The sequence below is a fragment of the Rhea pennata genome, chromosome 5 (assembly GCF_028389875.1).
Source record: "Rhea pennata isolate bPtePen1 chromosome 5, bPtePen1.pri, whole genome shotgun sequence".
NCBI classification, from domain to species: domain Eukaryota; kingdom Metazoa; phylum Chordata; class Aves; order Rheiformes; family Rheidae; genus Rhea; species Rhea pennata.
Window position 1 is genome coordinate 58464944 of NC_084667.1, and position 21173 is coordinate 58486116.

Sequence of the window (21173 nt, forward strand, 5' to 3'; positions counted from 1 at the left end):
AACTCTGTTTAAACAGATTGCTGAGTTGCATGCTGAGCATGACTGAATGCCACTGAAATGCAGCAGAGCAGAGTTTCACGTGCCCACTGCCCTGGGCTTTGCTGGAGGTGCATGGGGAAGGCAGAGATGGAAGACTGCGCTTATTTATCAGGTGTGGCACGTGAAGCATTAAGCTTGTGGCAATTCCAGGCTCTAGTGGTATGGGAGACTAAAGAGATCCTGTGACTCAGCTGGTGCCACGCTCTTTCTTGCTCCCTTTATACGAAGGGGGTTGGTAAGGAAAGAGCACTCAGTAGGGTTGCTCAAGGGACTGTCATACCTCTCAGATGGTGCAAGCATCAAAGCCAGTGAGCCCACAATTAACCAAGCAAAATGAGTAAATTGGCTTGTTCCCTGCCTGTTTACTGATGGAGTAGAGTACGATATTGTACTGCTTGTCCTTCCTTCATCCCCAAACACCCTTTTAGTATATGGACACAGTATATTGCTGTTTCTGGTTGGTTTACTACTATATTACCTTTTCCTTTCTCTTTCCTCCTCTTCTACTTGAAGGTGTCACAGGCCCCACACTGACACATTAAAAAACCCATCCTGCCTTATTGCATGGTGTCTGATCTGCTTATAGTCCGCTGTTTGGCTCTGTGGTGTACTGGCTTTGTATAAGCGAAATTCTGTTGATACCAATATGGAGGATCCTTGCTAATATTCTCCTAACTGGGTCAGGAGAAGAAAGGCCGTGATGGTCTTTTGGAGGAGGACTGGGGGCAAGAGGGAAGAAGGGTATTTTTAATGGCTTATAGTGTCTGGCATAAGAAAGATAATATGCTGGAGAGGAGAACTACTTCACCACTTCTCTGCATATATTAAAGGATAAGATACTGAAGTCAAATCAGGAACCATAGATCTTTCCACAGTGAAAACAAGCTAGCTAATGCAGCAGTGCTTAGCATTCAAGAGCTTAATTCAGCCTTGGACTTTAGAGAACTCAACTTCTTTCCCTCCCCCTTTCCTTCACCTCCCTCTTAGGCAAAATATGTAACATGCTGCATATGGAATACTTATCCTAAGGAGGCTGAGAGTGTGCAAGCAAACACTGGTACTGGAAATTACTGCATGTAGAGTTTCCTGGCAGCCTTTGCTTTTGGTGTAGTTATGAAATCTGGAGCCATCTGAAGTGACACTTTTGCCTGCATCCTGCTGATGTGTTTGGGGAGGAGGCAGCTCCCTTCTCTCTTTTTCCCCATGTGGTCCTTGTGGATCGTATTCTCCCTTTTGGAGTGTGGTTCTGCAAGACTCTTTTCCATGATAAAGCTGGCTTCAGAGGCTCCCACCTTTCTGTAACACTCAGGATGTTCAAGTAGGCAAAGCACCGGTCTAAGAAGCTGCTTTCACTGTCCCCTTTGCCTCCACTGTGTCAGTTCAACTGTTTAAGAAGTTGTGTTGTGCAAGAAAAGGTCCTTTGCAAGAAGGCATTGTTTTCTGCAAGTTCTGCATGGTCTTTAGAAACCATTTGTTGACTGGGAGAGGGGAGAGACGTGCTTGTGTTGCAGGGATGTAAATGAGTGGCTGTGGCTACACCTTTCCCTAAAGGGCTAATAAGAATTTTACTGAACTAGTGCAGAATGTGGTCCCCCAAACGGGTTCCTCAGCCCTTTGAGGGTGTTTGCTATGTGCAGGGTGTACAGGGAAAAACAAGTGGGAGCTTGGAAGAGCAGGAACCTTGTGGAGTGTCCTTGCAGCTGGGGAAGTGCTGACATGAAACTGCACCTATATTTACTACGTGCTCTTCTGCTGTCCCAGCTTACTGCTGCATTATTGTTCTCATGGACTTTTCCATTGTGTTTATCTCATGTCACTGGACTTATCAAAACCCTCTTTTGCAAAACCTTTGAAGGAAGGAGATGTATAAAAACTCAGTTTCACAAATGAAGGACTTACTAAACAAAATAACATTTTGTACCAATGCAAGAAGGGATGTCCAGTTTAAGTGCCTAGGGTTTTCTTTCCATGGATGACAAGCTGAAAATAAGCTTTTGCTCTTGTGCAATGCCTTTTCTGATCCATTCTCTTTGCTCCTTGCGATAACTTTCGAGCCCACTGCCTGGTTTGCTGGGCTGAAGAAAGAATTGAGGAGTATCCTAGCTGAAGGAAAGGCTGTAAGAAATGCAGTATTATTAGACACCAGAGACTCCATGTAAGAGTTCTCATGAAGGTGGAAAACATGGAAGGATCAAATGTGAGAGTTTAAGATAATCATGAAGCACAAACTGTGGGAAAAAGGGCTTCCTCAGCTGCAGGGCTCGCAGAACTATTTCCTTCCTTAGGTACTGTGTATGCTCTCCATGTCATTTTAGGAGTTAGGTGCTCAGCACAGGAATTTGCTTAAATCCTTCCTTGAGTATCTGCAGAAAATGAGCAAAGAGCTCAGAAATCATTCTCCCTTCAAAGTTACTGGTCTTAAGGTTCAACATTTTTACAAAACAGTGATATTCTAGCTCTCTGCATCTATTCTGCCTCTTTGAGCATACTTGCATTTCAGTATTCCTACGGACAGCTGATATCACCATACTTCTGCTTGGTGAGGTGAAATGAGAATCCCACCTTTTATTTTGCTTTTCAAACATATCATCGTTATGGTGCATTTAATAATGATCGAGCACAAGGACACGGATTTGAAAGAGCAGTTCTGGTACTGACTTTGGCCCAGCCCTCCCAAATGGGTGCTGCTTGATGTAATGTAAGGTCACTTGCACTGAAAGAGACATTTGAGCGGCAGTCTAAGCTATACAAAATATAACTCCTCAGGGCATCTTTACACTGTAAAGGTTAAAAGCTCATGTAGGCCTAATAATACATAGAGGTGGGATTTGGTCCAAGATGAAAATTGCTGAGGCATAAAGGGCTGAAAATTTGCCAAGATATTTGCAGTGACTGTGCAAGATTGTAGACTTCTGGCAGTATTGGAAGGGGTAGATTGTGTGTGTTTGGGGGTTTTTTGTTCTCAAGAAAACAGCTGCTTTGGGGGATAAGAAAAGGAGATGAGATGTAGCATGTCTTTGAGGTTTTGGTGAACAAGCTTGGTGTTAAAAACTTTGAAAGAGTAACTGTGAACAGATCATAAGAGAAAGGCTCTTTTCTTGTAACAAATACCTGTAGTTCTGAAATGTATCTGCGTGTTTCGGAAGTACTGAAACTGGCTTGGATATCATGCCTCGTTTAGTCTTGTTAAAGTAAATATGTAGTCATTTGTCTGGTGACTATTTTTGTTTTTTTCTTCCTTTCTTGATTTGTTGGAAGCAGCAGTTCCACATGAGAGTTCTCTGTGGAGATGTAACAATTATGACTGAAGTCAGAGCTGCAGAACTGGGTTTTCCTATGGAAAGGGGAAGGGAAGGGAGATAAGATTACTCTACAAAATGCTCTTATGCCTTTTCTTTGTTTTTCAGTGGATGAATATATTGCCATTGCTAAAGAGAAGCATGGATACAATATGGAGCAGGTAACAATCCTTTGAATACTTTTAATTTAAGTTTTTCCAGCAGGTATTAAAACATGACTTTAACTCACTACCTAGAAGTGCTTCTTCCCATCTGTACTGTCTCTGTTTCTCCTGTCTTACTTCTCCCTACGCTGACTGTTTCTAGTGGTGGTCTGTGCTCTGGGAATAGAGAGCTCATCCTGAGTTTGTCACTGAGTCATTTAACAAAAAAAACCCAACCAGCCCCCCCCCCCAAAAAAAAAAAAAAAAAGAAGAAAAACCACACCTAATCAAACTTTTGGCTGTGAGTGTTATACTTCCTATGGTGGCTACCTCTTGAACACTTTCAGAACCCCATGCAATTTTAAAAGATTGGCTAGTGAGGGTGACTTGTCTTTGGACTGCTGCTAACATTGCAGTTTCCAGCTGACTGCCCCACTTCATGGATGTCTTGGCAGTTATTAATGAGCTACTGAAGCATTGCCTTCCTTTCTGAGGCAAACCAACATCCATGGCTGTTTACCATAAAACTCTACTGTAAATCATTTTTCAGTTCGTAGGTGAGCAGCTCAGATGTCTGCACACTAGAGGTGAGATGAAGAGTAACTTCATCAGCTGTCGCTGAGCTTAGTTTTAGCCTATGGGTAGAAATCCTGGTTTGAGTGGCAGATCTCTGACTCTTACTGGTTTAGAATTTTTTTTTACTTATCTTCCTTTTGTTAACTAGCATCTGATTTCAGTGCTCCTCCATGAAGGTGACAGACCTCGTGCATGGGAAGTTCATCTGAATTCCATATAGTGTCTCTTTGTGTGCTAATAATTACCAAGGAAGGGAGGGAGGGCGGACATTCACACTGGCAACTGATGTGCTGCTGCTAAAAAGGGATTCCATGAAAACTTGAAATTTTGTTTATGAACAAAATGACCTTCAGATGAAGGCTGTGAGCACAGAAACAAATGATTTGAATGGGGAAAGGTGTTTAGTTAGACTATGTTATCATCTTGGAGTCAGACTTCTAGTGGTTAATACCCATTCTTGAAAAAGCGTCTTATGGAACAAGAGCATTGAAACGTCAGATAGCCAGCAAAACTTTCAGCAAAATCAGGAATGATCAGAGTTGATATTTGTAGTTTCTGAGAGCAAAAACTAGTAATAAAACAAATAAGGTGCCAAAAGGCTGTAAATTTAAACCCAGATAACCCCCTGGGTGTTTTACTTCTGTTGAGATGGGTGTATCTTAGTACTGGAAATTACAGGTAATATTTGCCAAATGGGTTATCTTAGACTAATTAAAAAAAAAAAAAACTGCATGATTTCAGTGGCAAAGTGGTGTTTAGAGAGTGCAAATTGATCCAAAAAATTGATCAAAACAAAGCTTGTGGTTTTTGAACAAAAAGCAGATGAATTCTTGTGTTTTGAAAAAGTTAGATTTGACCAACAGATTTGCATTTATTTTTAATATTGAAAGTAGGCCCCTTCCCCTCTTTCCTCAAGCACCTTCTGCCCAGCTGATTTTTTTATCCTCCTCTGTTGTGCAGAAGTAGAAGTTATAGGACTCTCCAAGCCAGGCCGTAGACTGGCTGAGCTCCTTCTAAAAATTTCCTGACTCTTTCCTAGTACTCTCACGTACTCCCACTTTGGTGCTGGCAAATTGGAGCATGGTGTGCTGAGCCGTAGCAGTAACGGCCTCAGGAGCACTGCGCCGAGTCTGGCCGAGAGCTGTGCTCTTCCGCCCGCCTGTATCACGCACCCTGGGACAAACCAGGCTGGGGGAGCAGTGTGCTCACATGGGGACGAACGCAAACGGTTCTCCTAGGGCAGGATGGGGCTGGAGGAGTGTGTAAGAACTTGAGGTGTCCTGGTGGTGTCAGCTGTATGTATTAAACCATTATGTGGGTGTTTTTCCTCAGAGAAATGCTACTTTCCTGTTCTTCTAAAGTCGTTAAAGAATTTTTTTTGTTTATCCTTTGCTTTGTGTAAAGCAGCTGTCCACTAGCCCTTTGCTTGTAACTTAGCGATGTTTAGCATGACCCTGCCTTCCTAAAATTTTTCTTTGTCCTTGTCTTTTCCTAGCTTTTGCGTAAAGATATTTGGTATAGCTCATATCCGAATCTAGTTGGTGTGGTGAGGAGATAAAAGTCAGCCCTCAATCAGTGCAAAATAGTTCCTTTGGCTCTATGAATTCTGCACGGGGAAGGAGAAGATACCTAGGAAGTACTGAGAGGCCAGCAGTGTCGGGAAGAGATACTGGATAATGTTAGTATTTATGATCACAGCTCCTCCAGCATCTCAGCAGAGCAAGAACCCGTAAAGGAACTGCTTTTTGCATAGCAAAGCATAACGGGAAAACCCCAAATTCAGAGGGATTTTGTAGCTCTGAGTGGACAGGCTGAAACTACTAGTTGAGGGTAACTGTGGCTGTGAAACCCACGCTGAGTTTGCATATGACGAGCTGGTTACTGTGATGTTTTACTCAGCAGCTTGGGGATTGATTTCACTTTACAGCCATTGTGAAAGGCTAGTTTCCAGCTCTGCAGAGTCAGGCCTTCCTCAAATGACTTGTGGTGGTCACTGGCTTGCCAGATTTAGTGATGTGTCATAACACGTATGAGCTGCGCACCCCTGGGAGCGGAGCGGCTCTGAATGAGTGTCATGGGGAACGCAGGAGGAGGGCTATTCGCAGGTGGCAGAAGCAGCACTCATGCACTCTGTGGAGCTGAAAGCTGGAGACTGCAACAGGGAAACGAGACGTAGTCAAAGGGAACAAACAAGCAGCTCCCAAATTGAGTGAGATTTATTTCTCCTTTCGGCCAGGCATCTCCAAAGCAAATCAAGGTTGCAAGTGCACCTTCCTTTTCCTTCTTCCAGTTCCCTTATCCTCTCCTGCTTTTTCTTCCCTTTCCCTTCCAAAAAGCCCCCAACCAACTTAAAAGAGAGAAGAAGAAAAAAAAAAAAAAAAAAAAAAAAAAAAAAACCAAACCAAACCATTCTCCTAATTGAACAGGAAATGATGAGGCTTTAGCAATGACAAGAAGCTTCCATCAGGCTATTCTGATATTTTAGGTAGTTTTCCCACATCTTTAACTTCTCTATGCCCACCATGATCAGTAAAGCTGGAATCATTTCTTCAGTTTTCTTGTTCCCCTTTCTGTTGTTACTCTCTCATTACTTTACCATTTTCATGATCTGGATTAATTTCAGACTGCTCTGCAAAACCCAGGAGAGCATGGGTCAGATTGCAGGCTTCTTGTACCCAGAAGAGTGTCTCTGATGTAGTTGAGGATTAAAACTCTGACTCTCCAACATGTTTTGTCTCAGCATACTGAACTACTGCTATAGCACTCACTCTGCATGCAATAGTATTTCTTGTGACTACAATTGTCCCTTTGGTGTCCTTGTTACTTCTAGGCTCTTGGGATGCTGTTCTGGCACAAGCACAACATTGAAAAATCTTTGGCAGATCTGCCAAACTTTACTCCATTCCCGGACGAGTGGACAGTGGAAGACAAGGTCTTATTTGAACAGGCCTTCAGCTTCCATGGGAAAACCTTTCACAGGATCCAGCAGATGGTAAGTGTCATGGTAATGAAAAGGCTGAATGGAAAGTTGGACTGTCTTCTTCAGTGCTGCTCACACTGAACTCCTGTCTGATGCTCTGGGGAGGAAACAGGCTGAAGTGGATGTTAAGACAAAAACAGTCCTGTGAATATAGAGAAATAACATCACTTCTGGAGTATCCACAGAAAACATTCTGCGGAATTGTTTTCTGGAAGTGAAATCAGACTGCTTTATCAGTTCAGGATAAACTTTGACTGTGCCATTTTTATTGGTTGGAAATTACAGCTTTCAGTCCCATATGTGCTATGGTAGTGCTTGTGTCTCAGCTGGAGTTCAGGCATAGTTTCTACATGCATTCCCACCCACACATACACAGTAAAGATCGTCTCTGTGCAAGGTTGATTTCCTTTCTTAAAATCTGCTTTTTAGGAATTTGTTTTATTTGAATGTGAAATCTGTATTTAATCTGATTTGGAACTGTCAGTGGATGCTATGATGAAAGCTTATACATTTGAAGTATTTAGTGCTTTGCTGTTAATTATGTGTAATATTTTCAAAACTTTTCTTTCAATTTTCTGTGATTGCAACCTTCAAGGGTAGGTCTGCCTGAAAGCTGAATGCTCGGTGTGGGGGAAACAAGAGGGTAGGCATGAAGAAAACTGACTTCAAGCAAAAGAAAATGTGTTTTTTTTTTTTTTTTTTGAAAGATGGAGAAGGTGGAGTGTAAAATTACTAATAAAGTCTTGAGAGTTTTTTCACATAGCTTACTACTTGGGTAGGAACCAGATTTTCGTTGCTCCTCTTCAGTAAAGTACCTCTCAATGCCCAGTAGGATCTGGTTACATTGGTTGTGACCCTTTGAAGTAAGCCTTGCAGTGGCAGTCTGTTCAGACCTGCCTTCAAGTATGAAGGAAAACTGCAGGGCTGCAGGAAGAGGCTCATTCTTCTGTCCTCCTTGAATGTTCCATCACTAGTGTTCATTTGTAAATGTTCTTAGAGTCTTAGGGTCTCCACCACCATAGATTTGGATGACAGAACTTGCAGGTGCTATGGACAGTTGTTACAAGCAGTCTGGAGAGTTGTGGATTCCTGAAGAGTGAAGCTCCTTGCTTTTTTATTGCTCTGTTCTTAAATGAAAAATAAAGAGGGAGTGTCCCAGGGGAAAAAAAATGGAACACAAAGCCCTTCCTGTTGCTTGGTTAAACACCAAAGCAAGAAATTCACAGTTCAGTTTATCTGCAGAAGCATGACTCTGTCCGTGTGTGAAGCGCATTTCAGTATAAGGATGCCAAGCTCGTACTGTTCCTTAAAAAATATTAATAATTAAAAAAAAAAAAAAAGTAGGAAGCTTTGTGTTCGTGGGGGCAGGAATGAATGGCTCAGGAGCCTCTTAGTTATTCCTTTATATCTGATGGCCCATTTAGCATTGGTGCAGCTTGGAACTGAGGAGAAAATCACTGAAGCCAGAGAACGAAAAGCAAGTTATCTACCAGAGCTGGTTCTGATATTTTGGCACTCTTAGGGTGTTCTTATAGCCAAGGTAATATTTGTCATGAACAGCCTCATCCCTGAGTTTGTTCTGTGGAGCTCTTTAATCTCAATATACCAGCCTGCTGGATGGATATTGGCAACTCAGCATTGAAATAGCTTACTCTAAAGACACAACATGTGTTTGATGACAGGGGATGAATTTATGCCTGTCTGTAACTTGTCAGCCAGGATGATACTTCTCATGTGATTATTAGAACCTGAAGTGAATCTGCAGTCTGACAACCAGGCTTATCTCAAGTGAAAACTTACTGTAGTGTCTGAATGAGAGAGATCTGGCTCTTGCTCACAGTTTTCTTTTCCTCCCCACCCATCCCACCCTCCAAGCTGAATCAGACTCTTACCTAAAACATCTTTTATTCAGCAAGAAAGAGGCTAGACTTTTACCTTGTAGAAGTCTGATGTGAGAACTTCCACAGTGAGCGCCCCTAACAAGTGGAGAATTAGTCTTAATGTACTTTTATTCTTTTTTTTTTGAGGCAAATTTTTCATTCATAGCTACAGGGCAATGACATATAGTATAAGAGGACAAAAAAAAACTATAATTTGTGTCTTCCTATATTCTCAGATCACCACACAGAAATGTTTCACCCTTTGAAATCGTCTATTGTTGAAACCTTCATCATGTGAATGGTGTGAATAAGCCTTTTAACCAAACATCAAAGATACACTTGGGATGTAGCCTGCAATTCAGCAACACCTACATTTAGTACACTTGCCTGTGTTGGCTTTTAAAGCTCTGTTACCTCAGTTTCAAGACCCCATTTTGTATTTGCTCTCACTAGGTTCCTGTGTTCTGAAGGGAACCTACCTGGTTAGTAGAGGCTTGCTGAGATGCTCTTTGGAGATTTTGATGTCCTAAACAGTAGACAGCAACCTAAAACTGTCCTCTTTTGGAACCTTTTCGAAAAGGTTGCAGGACTGCCTTGCTTGAACCTTTGAGAGAATTCAAAGTAGAGAGATTAGCTGTTCCTTGACAAAAATAGACTAATTGTATGTGAAATCCTGGGGATACTTTACATATAAACATATAAAAGGATACATGTTTAATTTACAGCTTCCTGACAAATCAATAGCCAGCCTGGTGAAATTTTACTACTCCTGGAAGAAGACAAGGACTAAAACTAGCGTGATGGACCGTCATGCTCGTAAACAAAAAAGGGAACGTGAGGAAAGGTAGGTTTGCAAGCAGAAAGGCTGTATATTGACTCACACTGATTTCTCTAGAGTATCTGAATATTTCAGAGATTCTGGTTAGTCTGTAAGAAACTAGGTATAGGATTTTCCCCAAATGTTTCCTGGTACCACACCTTTTTTCACCACCCTTCTCTTCCCTGCTATGCATGTTTTGCTTTGCTTAAAACCAAAAGAAATCTGTCAGCAATTAGGTGTGCTCCCTTCTCCAGTGCTATGCAATTCCTGATTGCCCTCTAATGCGGTGGTTCCCAGCCCATCACTCTAGATACTTTTCCTCTGATACTGCTTGAGGGTGGAGGAAATGAGATTAAAACTGATATCTACAAGCTGTTTGGTACTGTTGTCAGCAGAGCCAGAAAAATTGATGAGCAGAACAGTAAAAGGAAGTTACAAAAGAACTAGAAATCTGCTTTTATTTCCTCCATGTGATGCTTAATAGAATGATAATATGCATCTGGTGGGGTGATGCGGTCTGGAGCAGCACCAGAGTCCTGTGCGCAGGCACAATCCCTCTTTCCCCCCACCCCATTCACACAGAAAGCTGTCACCAGTATAAGATTTCAGGCCAAGCTCTATTCCCTGTTCAGACATCACGTTAAACTATTTCTTGGAGTGACTGAGAAGAGGGAAGCAGAGGGGACTTTGGATGAGTAAGTACTCTGGCAGAGCTCTCCATAGGAATGCAGGCCACTTTAGGATCTGGATGGGGGTCGTGTTCAGGAGGTCCCTAGCTGCAGAGTTTCAGCAGATGAGTTTAATTCCTACTTTTGTAACTTTGTCTGCAAGCTCCCCCTCATGGGTATCCGTGCACACCCTTTGAGAACGTAGGTCAGACTGTGGCCTTGTGTGTATTGCTAGGAACATCTGTATGGTTACAACTGCCACTAGGTGACTTTGCCTAGTTCTGGAGCTGAGAGAGCCTCAGATATGGTGGCCTCAGGTCTATGAATTGAACCTCTAAATAGCAGCAAGTCTGTCATCTTGATACAGGTGTCTTCACAGCCTGCCTTATAACACAGTTTGTCTTTGCAGACCAAACTTGCCCAATTTTGAGGTGTGCCTGGCTTTGAAAGACTCCTAATGTAATTGGGCAAAGTTCTGCACAAACTTTTCCCTCAAAGGAGCTGTTGCTGCAGCGCTTCCTAGGGAGTGGTATGCTGGCTCCAGTGCCATATGACTGAGCCCTATTTGGGAAGGGGGAAGAGGGTACGTTTCCAGGGTTGAGCCATACTACACCAGTGACTCACAGCCTCTCCCATATCTCTACTAGAGCAACAATGCTTGCTTAACAGGCAGGGCCGTGGAAATACTACCAGCCAATTTATCCATTATTTGGATGACTTTCTTCTATCTGAATCTCTTTTTCATTATGTTCTTTACCTTTCTCTGCAAAGGTTGTCTTGATTTTCTTCTCCCCATCCTGCTTGATTTTTTTTTTTCTATTGATTTATGGGGGGGAGGAATCACTGATAAAGAATGTGTGTTTATATCTCATAGTCTGCAGTTTGGTATCTTTTAATACTACCTCTCTAATCTTGTTCTGTGCTTATACATGAAATTACTGCAATCTGGAAATACACCTCTGGTACATATCCCTGTTTGCTAGGCTACGCAGCACCCCAGACTAAGAGGTCACTGGGAAGAATCTGCATGGACTACTGTGTGCTATAATTTTGTAGTCTTTGAAGAAGACAGTTGAATTGCAGATGCACAGTTTGCTTTGTATCTGCAGCAAATTAAACACTAGGCCTTTATGTTGATGTTTGATTTTTCCCTTCTTCCCATGCGTTATGTAAAATAGTTAAACCATCTGCCCCTAGGGATTTGTGTCAGCGCACCCATGCGGGATGTGGAAACAAAGCTGAGTGCGGTTGGGGAACCTGAATTTTGGGGTCACCCTGTGCCATTGGTGCTTGCAGAACTTTGAAAGTATACTTAGAGTAAGTGATCAATGTGGAAAACTGCAAAAAAAAAGAGTGAAGTTTTGATCTAGCCCTTATCTAGGGAAATTGCTGGAATATAAGAGCAAACTACAAGCACAGAGTAAGCCTATGGGAGTTTGGCCTTCAAAGAAAGGCTGAAATTTGAACCCAGGTGAAAATGCAAGGGAGCTCTTCTGGAGATGGGACTAACAGAAGAGGCAGGCTGAGGTATCTCACTCAGGTACTGCTGTATCTTCTCTGTGGCTAGGCAGGGAAATTCCCTAACCCCCCAGACTGTCACTAAAATAGCTCCCAGTGCATTGGGGACCAGGTTTTCAGTAGCTGTTCTTAGTTGTATGTGAGGGACTTTGTACATGCAGCTCTGGGTGGATGTCTGTGAATTTTCATTCCCACGATTATACAAACTAAATAGCTTATGAATCAGCTGGTGAGCCAGGTAGCTTGGGAAAGCAGGCATGACTTATCCAAGCAACTGCTCTTATGGACATGGATGTCAGCTAAAGTCACCCTGCAGTATGTTCATTAGGGGACATCTGCACAGCTGCCACAGCAGCAGTGAGGGGGACTGTAAGCTGGTATCATAACCAAGGTACACTCATTAGTACCTATCTTTCTGGCTGCACCCCTTGAGCCTGCTGTCCCTTGCTCCTCGGTGAAGGTATCAAGACAGGGCCCAGCACCCACACAGTGCAACACAGCTTCTGCTAGGTTTTCTCTATGCTGCCCTGCCTTGCACTGTGTTGGTGTGACGTACCTGATCCAGCTGAAGTTCCTTGTCTCAGCCTGTAAAATTTGAAGTAACAAAATAGTTTTAATTTTTATATAATAACTAATTAAAAAAAATCTTTGATCAGATTAAGTTATTCCTTCATTTTCTGGGCATTGTCCCAAATGGCGCAATTAACTTCAGCTGTGTAGAGTATAAAAATTCTAAACAGTGTGTGAAAATATATTTGATTCAATGTCTGATTAAAATTCCAATAAAGCCAAACCGGCCAGGTGTGCCAAGGTCACTTTCACTATGGCCTGAATTTCATGCCCATTATTATTCTGTAACTGATACCTCTTTTCTTTTTCAGAGGAGAATTAAATGTGAGATTACATGACTGATAAACATTTTTTATGCTTGTTCCTAAGGGAGCTCATCTTGTGCATGTTTCTTTTGCTAAATGTTAAGAAGCTGTATGAAATCTGTGTTAGAGCTTCTTGCTGTAGTTCTAAGTCTTTGTTTCTGTTGGGTTTGCCTGAAGTTAAATGATCAGTGTCCAATTTTCTTTAAAAGATGACTTCTGTAATTTATGTATCTTGCCTTCATCTGAACAGACATATTTTACCTAAATACACCACTGAAAAGTTTATGTAGAAACCTTTACAAGAAACGATCCCTAGTATATTCATAATTAAGAAGTACCTGACTCTCTAAAAACAAAACAACTGTGAAAAACTACAAAGCAAAGCTGTTGGACTTGCTATTGCATCCATGCATTTCTTTCAGCGTGCTATTTATAGCAAAACAGAGTCTCACAAAATAATACAGTAATGCTTACTTTTGTTTTACAGTGAGGATGAAATGGAAGAAACAAATGGAAATAACCCTATTGATATTGAAGTTGAACAAAACAAGGAGAGCAAAAAGGAGGTATCCTTTTTTCTTTTTCTTACTGCTATACAATGAAAATGTTTACTTACTAACTACCTCAAGTAGAAGCTGACAGTATCTAATTTTGTTTATTTGTGCTTTGTGTAGTTGCCATGTGGGAAAAGAAGAATTGTCTTCAGAATTTTTATTAGATCAAGACAAGCACAGACATAAGTTACTATGGATAAAGCTAGGCAAATTTAAGACTTTACTATCACATGAGAATGTATTATGTGAATGTTTCTAGTTTTTTTTAGTTCAAGGATGGCTGTTAGCTTGAACCACCTTCAGTGATGGTTTAAGTCAACCTAACTATGCACTAAAATGGAGTAGAACCACTTAAGAACCTGTTGTGATGGCTTGGTATAGGGGACGTCCTTTAAACTGCTTTAGGAAGAGCCGCAAGAGCATGTTTATCTGCAGCCATAGACTAAGGTAAATTCCCGATCTACTGAAATCCTCAACAGTAGTACTGAGGATTTCAGCAGCACCAGGGTTGCAACTGCAGTGATGTAAACAGTGAAAGAGAGAGCTGTTGTATGGTCAGTTTATTATTGTCTGGTAGAGGGACTTTATCCTATTACATGCACAATGTTTTATGTATTTAAAACAAGACTTGCAACTCATTTAAAAAACTTTGTTGTAAATGGGGACACAGTTCTGGATGAAAATAGCCATGCAGATCTAATAGACACCTTGGAAAACTTAGTCTGTGATGTTTAACAGCAAAGCATATATGGTATTTTTGTTAGTATGGCTTGCAGGTTATCTGTTACTAAACAAAAACCCAGCAATGCAGCAGCGGCATGGGTTGTGTGTATGAGCGGATGCTACAGGAAGTTTACCCTAAGCCCGTCTCTTCTTCAAATTGCTCCCTCTCCTGATTTCTCATAGCCTGCTTTCTCTCCCTTGGTCTTTCTCAGTTTCTTTTTTTTCTTTTTTTTTTTTGAAAAATTTTAAGGTTTAATGTAGAAAAAACCAACAACACAAGAATTATTTTAGACCGTGATTGCACAACAGGCAAAAATAAGGGCCTAGAGCAACTTTTATTCTCATGGACAGGGACCAGCAAAATTCTCCTAACAAATTATTTTGAACAGGGGGAAAAAAAAAGATAAATGATAGCATTCTGGTCTGTCACCCGTGCTGGAGTGCTCTCTAGACTTCCCGGAAGGGCCTAGCTGTTGCTCACCCTGAAGAAATCTGCATACATGATGACTCTTAGGAGACTTGTAAATGTGACACCAGGCTCTCCTAGTCACCCTTGCAAGAGGTTGAATTTTTGAAAGCCTCAGCAACACCCACATGGGAAGGAGTCTCCCTTGATGAAGCTGCAGAGTGTGCAGCTCTACAGTGTGTCTTGTAAATAATTAATGCTATAATCTCATTTCCCATTATTTTAATTAAAAAAAAGTTTGTGCTAGAATTTCACCCTAAGCCCTTTGAAAACTTGCATCTGTAAGAGAACTTTAATCAATCCCCTCTACTACTGCTTTCTTCCCTACCATGCTGGCATGCCATGGGCTTGCTGCAGAAGAGGGAACAGTAGTACTTTGCAGACTTCACTTCTGTTTTAAGGCAAAACAGAGCAGATGGTAGATAACTACCATCAAGACATTTCTTTAGAAAAAGCCTTGTATGCGAGGATACGGTCTGTCCTCCCTTTTGCACTAATATGGGCCACTGTGCTCTCTCACCAACCTGAACGAGATCACCAAAACTCACCGAGTGTGTGCAGTCGCCTGCTGTGTTTGCAATGCAGGCAGCCTTCTGGGGGCTTTTCTGGATGGCGATTGTACTGGAGGGTAAAATGAAGCTGGCAAGCTGCATAGCCTGTGCAGAGTTAATTAGATTTGATTTTGCAGTACTTGAGCCTGGGGCTGATTGAAAATCCCGCAAGAGAGAGTGCAGGAATCCAGGAGAGGAATAAGTTCCTTCTTGATCATTATGTATCTTTTAATGACTCGGTCAGATTTGCAGTGGTGATGATGCACTGCTAGCCCGGGACTGTTACAGTAAAGAACCTCCTTGTCCCAGCCCTGCAGAGATGGGTTTCCTGGCTCTGGGACCTGTCAGTTACCGTATGACTTACGGGGTGATACTGGGATCTCTTAGAGTTCTTTCAGAAACTGGGGTTTCTGAAACTTCTCATCTGTTTCCTCTTTTATGGATCACTGGAGGGAGAATCTTCCTTGTTTTTAGTACTTTGAATGTTAGTGCAGCTATTCAGGTTTCTTGAGATAGTGACTTCATCACACCAAGGTCATGAACTAGACCTTCTTTCTTCGTATCTTCTTTCTTCCAGAGACAGTTGTTTCTGGAAATGCCTTCTCTTTCATTCTGTGTTTCTAACTGGCTGAATCTTTTAAACTATGAAACCTGAGAAAGGGGCCTTGTTTGTATGAAAGGGGTTTGTACAATTCAAGCGCTCTGGATAGTGTTGGCAGTATCTAAATAAACAGAAAAGCACTGCTAAACCCCTGTATTTATTGTGAGTTAATTTAATATATGTGATACATGGGTGGCCAGGAAAACAAGAGTTTCCACATACGGTTGACTTTCAAATTTTTGGAGCCTGAGCAATATCACTGGGGCTTAGAGACGTTTGGAATTGTCAAAAACCATTCTGTTGGAGTTCGGGCTTTTTGTCCACAATGCAGAATAGCTGCGCATTCCCCGAGCTTGGCAAAACAGTCATCCGAAAGAGCTTTCATCCGTGCTCTGTGCTGAGGCTTATGAGATATTCTCGCAGTAGGCATTGTGCGTTTGTCACCCGACAGCCTGAACCTGTTGCAGGGCATTACTGTGTTTTCCTGCAAATTTTTGTATGTGGATGAAATATGAATAAATCAAAATGTCTGTTTATGCTGAGTAATTTAGTGTTAGGCTTAGTTATCAAAGCACTCACTTCTGAAGAGAGTGCAGAGCTTGCCTTGCTTGTTCATACCATGAACATGTCTGGTTTCTGCTGCTTGCCCACCCCACTGTGGAAAGAAATTGGGTATCTGGCCTGCAACAGTAATAGTATTTCTTGCTCCTGGGCTTGCCTTAGGCACTGCCTCTCGTGAAGCTCTATGCACTAACAGAGGGAAGAAGAAAGCTGAGAATGGACAGCTGTCCACATTACTGTTCCTGTCCGGCTTTGGCTGTTGAACCCATGCAGCCGTGTTTCATCCATCTGCAGCTATATGGTGGCTCTCCAGTCTTTGGGAGGGAGAGCCACATGCTTACATGGGGTTTTGTGCATAACCTCCTGTGGGTTTGAATGCGAATGTTTTAATGCTCACTAATGAGTGAGTGCCGCAGACTGTGTAGAAACTACATGTAGCTGCAAATTAGGAGGGAAACAATAGCACTAAGTGAAGCCAGTGTTTTAAAGCTGGCAATGATCAAGTACAAGATTTCAGATGTGCAGCCTCCCCTTTCTGCTATCTCTCCCCTTACCGCCTGTTTTATGTTCTTGGCAATATTCCAGCCACTGGATAATATATTTAATCTTGGGTATGAGTTGCTTGTTGAAAGTAACTTCTGGAAGAGGTGATTTGATATTAAAAAGAATTAAATGTGCTCTTGAAAACATCTATAGTGAATCTGAGCTAATATATCTGCTAGAGGTGCATGCATAATTCTTTTTTTTTTTTTTAATGAAAATAATCAGTAGTGTGTGAAATCTTCCCTTTTCCAAAAGAGACTTGAAATATTTTTTGGACAAAACTGCATCAGTTTAATGAAACAGCTATATATGTCTGTCAGTGTTATGCAAGGGAACTTAGCAGCTTCTAAGAAACCATATAGTGATCTAAGTATTGCTTTGTAGTCACCTCACTCCTTCACCTTTAGCCTTAAATAAGTTTGATTTATCCCTTCCTCCTCTCTGACATACGGAAAAGTGAGTCTCTGTGAACTGTCTAGTTGTGTTCTTCCCCTGCCTCCAAATTCTATTTTGCTTCCTTCTGGTGTTAAATTGATGTGTTGAGACTGAGTGATGAAAACAAGAAAAGGGGTCTAGGAGTATTTGCAAATTACTGGAATATTTAACAGAGTGAAAAACAGGCATCTGTTCCAGAAATGAAAGTGGGACTGAAGCAACCAGTATCTCTGTAAACATTAAAAGCTGCCTAGGAGGAAGGACAGGTTTGTAGAACGGAGTGTTTCTATGACATGCTGCCTAGACCAAGAAAGTTTCTTCCTGTTTGCAAGCTGTCCTTTACATTCTCCAAGCTTTTAAGAATGGCTGAAGATGAAAGACTAAATAAAACATCTCACCAATCTCAATGTAGATCCTGTTTTGAAAAGTTACTTAGAAATGTAGAATTGGGTTTCTTGATCACTGCAGGGCTGTTGAAAAGAGTACTGACAGCATTACTTAAGGTAGTGTTTTTTTGGTCACTTAAAACATGCTATGCATTTTGTAAAGTGACTGCTATTTCCCAGGTGCCACCCGCTGAAACCCTTCCTCAGGTGAAGAAAGAAAAGCACAGTACACAGGCCAAGAACAGAGCAAAGAGGAAACCTCCCAAAGGAATGTTCCTTTCCCAAGAAGATGTAGAGGCAGTTTCCGCCAATGCAACAGCTGCTACGACTGTACTCAGACAACTGGACATGGAGTTAGTCTCAATCAAACGACAGGTACAGATCAGATAACTCAAAAATAACTTTGTTTGCTACTTCAGGTGGTGATGTCTGTCGCAGTCTGCAGTGTTCCCTGGGATTCGACTTGATTGTGATGGTCCTTACCATTTTCTGGCTTAATTAACAAGCAGTCAGCCTTCTGCTAACAATTAATGCAGTCCTGTGCTTTACTTTTGTTATGCTTTAGTTCTGTGGTAGCCTGCTTTGTACCTAAAGTGAAGTGAGAAAAAGTCTGTAGCTCTGATCTGTGTCCAAGAAGCTGCTGACTCTTCTGAAGGAGTATCTTTTGGCTGTCAGTGTGTCTTGCAGTCTGGAAATCCTTGTGTTTTAACTGTGAGCTTCCTTCAAATGGCAATGGTTTCAACAGTATCTGGTTTGTATCTACAGTAGTTACCTTCATTTACTTTTCTCCTATGCTGCTTTTGGAATAGCCAGAGCTCTCATAGGGAGCAAATACTGTGCTTTCTTCATTACTGTGTGGGTTTCTTTTGTAGCCTTTTCTACAGCCATTTAATTCTGTATTACCCCCTGTTGAAATTGTACGTGAACAGAGTGCCAGGTAGTGCTTGGTCAGGTGAGAACTGGCTACTCACTGAATGTTTATTTTTAATTGGATCTTAGTTTTTGTAGCTTCAAGTCTTTTCCATGTGAAGTTTTGATATGTGGATTTTTTTTCTAGACAGATACCTTACAAACTTTCCTATATAGCTTTTGCCTCTCTGATGGAAACATAGACAATTTTTTTTTCAAACATTTGTTAGCAAGGACAAATTTAGTACTTGAATCTATTTTCTAGATCTGAACATTTTTACTGTTTTTAGGATAGACGTCTGGCTGAGGCTGTTTATTAAACTTAATAGAATTGGTATTTTGGCCTGCAGCCTCCTCCTTGGAACTCTAGGAGAAGCTCTCTAGCAGTCTTGAATCATTACTTGCTGTGAAAAGGGCCTTCCTTCTTGTACTGAATGCTATACTGACCTGAAAGCTGGGGCAGTTCTTGATCCAAATAACTTGCAGACAGGATAGAATAAATTTATGGGTCTCCTGATGTCCCAGCTGTTTTTACATTCCTTTACTGCAGTATAAAATTTTTTTTTGGAAAAAGAGAGGCTATAAGAACTGGAATGCTGAGCTTGTAGGGTTCTTGCCAGGGCTGCTGGAAGAAGGCTTATCAAAAGATTTTTATCCTTGTTAAAGGGATGAAATCTTATTTTCAGATTCAGAATATCAAACAGACAAACAGCGCTCTCAAAGAAAAACTTGAAGGTGGGATAGAACCATACAGACTTCCAGAGGTAGGACCTTTCCTGACTTTTGTTTGCTGTGAAGATGATTGCTAATCTGTGTTTACATATCAGCGCTATTTATTTTGCCGGCAACTAGAACCAATATGCTATTAGTCGTCTATTATCACACTATATTGCACTATACTATCATCATATTATATCACACTATCATACAATATTATTAGTGTGAATTAAGGCATATTCACTGGTATGCATCATGGAGACGGGAAGTGAGAAGAAAGTAACAAAGCAGTATTTAACTTGGAAATTGGTTTCTAACAGAAGCATTGGTATCCCAGGCATACCACGTTCTTTTCAGCGTGTTACATCCACATGTCCCTGTGAGAGAGGTCATCACTGTGCTCTAAATACTAAGAAATGTAGGAGAGGTGTTAATGGCCTATCTTTCTCTTGGCATTTGGTGCTCTTCCTGTTTTCTTTCCAACTCTCACGCCTCAGGCTGGAACTAACTTGACCAAGATTACAGAAGGTGTCTGTAGTAAAGAGAAGCATGTACTTCTGAAGAGTTCGTAGCTCTCGATCATCTGCTCAGACCATTCTCTTACCTTTTTATATTACCAGTAACTTATGGACTCTAAAGTATTTCTCAGTTAACTGGTTGGATGCCCCATACAGTTCTTTTAAAACATTATTACTGCTTAAAAAAAATGATTTGACTAGCAGTTAATTCCTTGAATATTCCTTGAATCCTTGAATTCCTTGCTGTGTTGTTGTGAGGATTTTATAAGCTCAGATACAAGTGAACGTTGTTGCTTATGCAAATGAAATCACCTCTTTTTTTTTTTTTTTTTTTTGACATCTAGGTCGTTCAGAAATTTAATGCACGTTGGACCACGGATGAGCAGCTTCTTGCTGTGCAAGGTATGGAAGTACAAGTCTCATTTCAGAGCAGTATTTCCCTTCAGGGGCTACTGAAAGCTTTTGACATTGCTGGGTATTAATGCCCAAAGAAAGGAACAGAATAAGGAAACAATCTCCCCACCCTCTGCAATGTAAATAGCACCTTGAGTGTTTGCACAAAATCTCTGATTGTCCAGGATTTTAGAAAGTGAAACTCTGGAGTCACTGTTATGTTCTTTGCTAGTGTAACTTCTTAAGTAATACAGGCAGGCTTGCTGTTTTTCTCTTGTCTCATCCTACCCAGCTCTTCTGGATTTCACTGTGCCTGTACTCACTATACCTCCATTGCCTTCTCTTTTCTGGAGCTAGTCTTAATTGTGTCTCATGTTCAGTTAACACCTTTCTTGCTAGTTTAGTCAGAGGCTTGAAACCATGAAGTTCAGCTTTGGATCTTCATGCTGTGATTTGAGCCTGATCTGTGGTCTTTGTGGAAATATCACTTTGCCTTTTTTTTGTTCTTTCAGCAATCAGGAAATACGGCCGAGACTTTCAGGCAATCTCTGATGTGATTGGAAACAAATCTGTGGTGCAAGTGAAAAACTTTTTTGTAAATTACCGACGTCGCTTCAACATAGATGAAGTTCTACAGGAGTGGGAGGCAGAGCACGGCAAAGAGGAGACAAATGGAACCAATAGCCAGAAGCCTGTAAAATCCCCTGATAATTCCACTAAAATGTCAGAAGAGGAAGATGAGGTAAATCCAATTTAAAAGCCACCAAAAGTTCCCAGTCTGAGCTTAGCTCAAATGTATAGACTTCTTGCAAAAGGCATTTTTCACAATCTTCCATCAGCCTGTTTTTACTTCTAAAATATGTTCAAATATATTTTCATTTTATTTATTTCCCTTCCTCTGGATATACAGATCCCAGAGCTGATTTTGGGAATTCTAGGCATAAATGAAAGTGGGAAGAGAACACTTAACTTGCAGCCTCTGATGGCATCTCATCAGCACATGGACATTTTCATGCCT

At 41.3% G+C, this 21173-nt stretch overlaps 1 protein-coding gene across 3 annotated transcripts in view; it reads left to right on the forward strand.

Moving 5' to 3' along the window:
* The window catches only part of RCOR1 (REST corepressor 1), an 86131-nt gene that overhangs the window by 59952 nt on the left and 5006 nt on the right, over window positions 1–21173 (forward strand). For all 3 annotated transcript variants that reach the window (XM_062577386.1, XM_062577387.1, XM_062577388.1), the window contains 8 exons: window positions 3447–3499; window positions 6888–7049; window positions 9643–9761; window positions 13286–13364; window positions 17799–17993; window positions 19214–19291; window positions 20107–20164; window positions 20668–20897. In XM_062577386.1, coding sequence (XP_062433370.1) covers window positions 3447–3499; window positions 6888–7049; window positions 9643–9761; window positions 13286–13364; window positions 17799–17993; window positions 19214–19291; window positions 20107–20164; window positions 20668–20897 — 974 coding nt within the window. The remainder of the gene's footprint in view (window positions 1–3446; window positions 3500–6887; window positions 7050–9642; window positions 9762–13285; window positions 13365–17798; window positions 17994–19213; window positions 19292–20106; window positions 20165–20667; window positions 20898–21173) is intronic.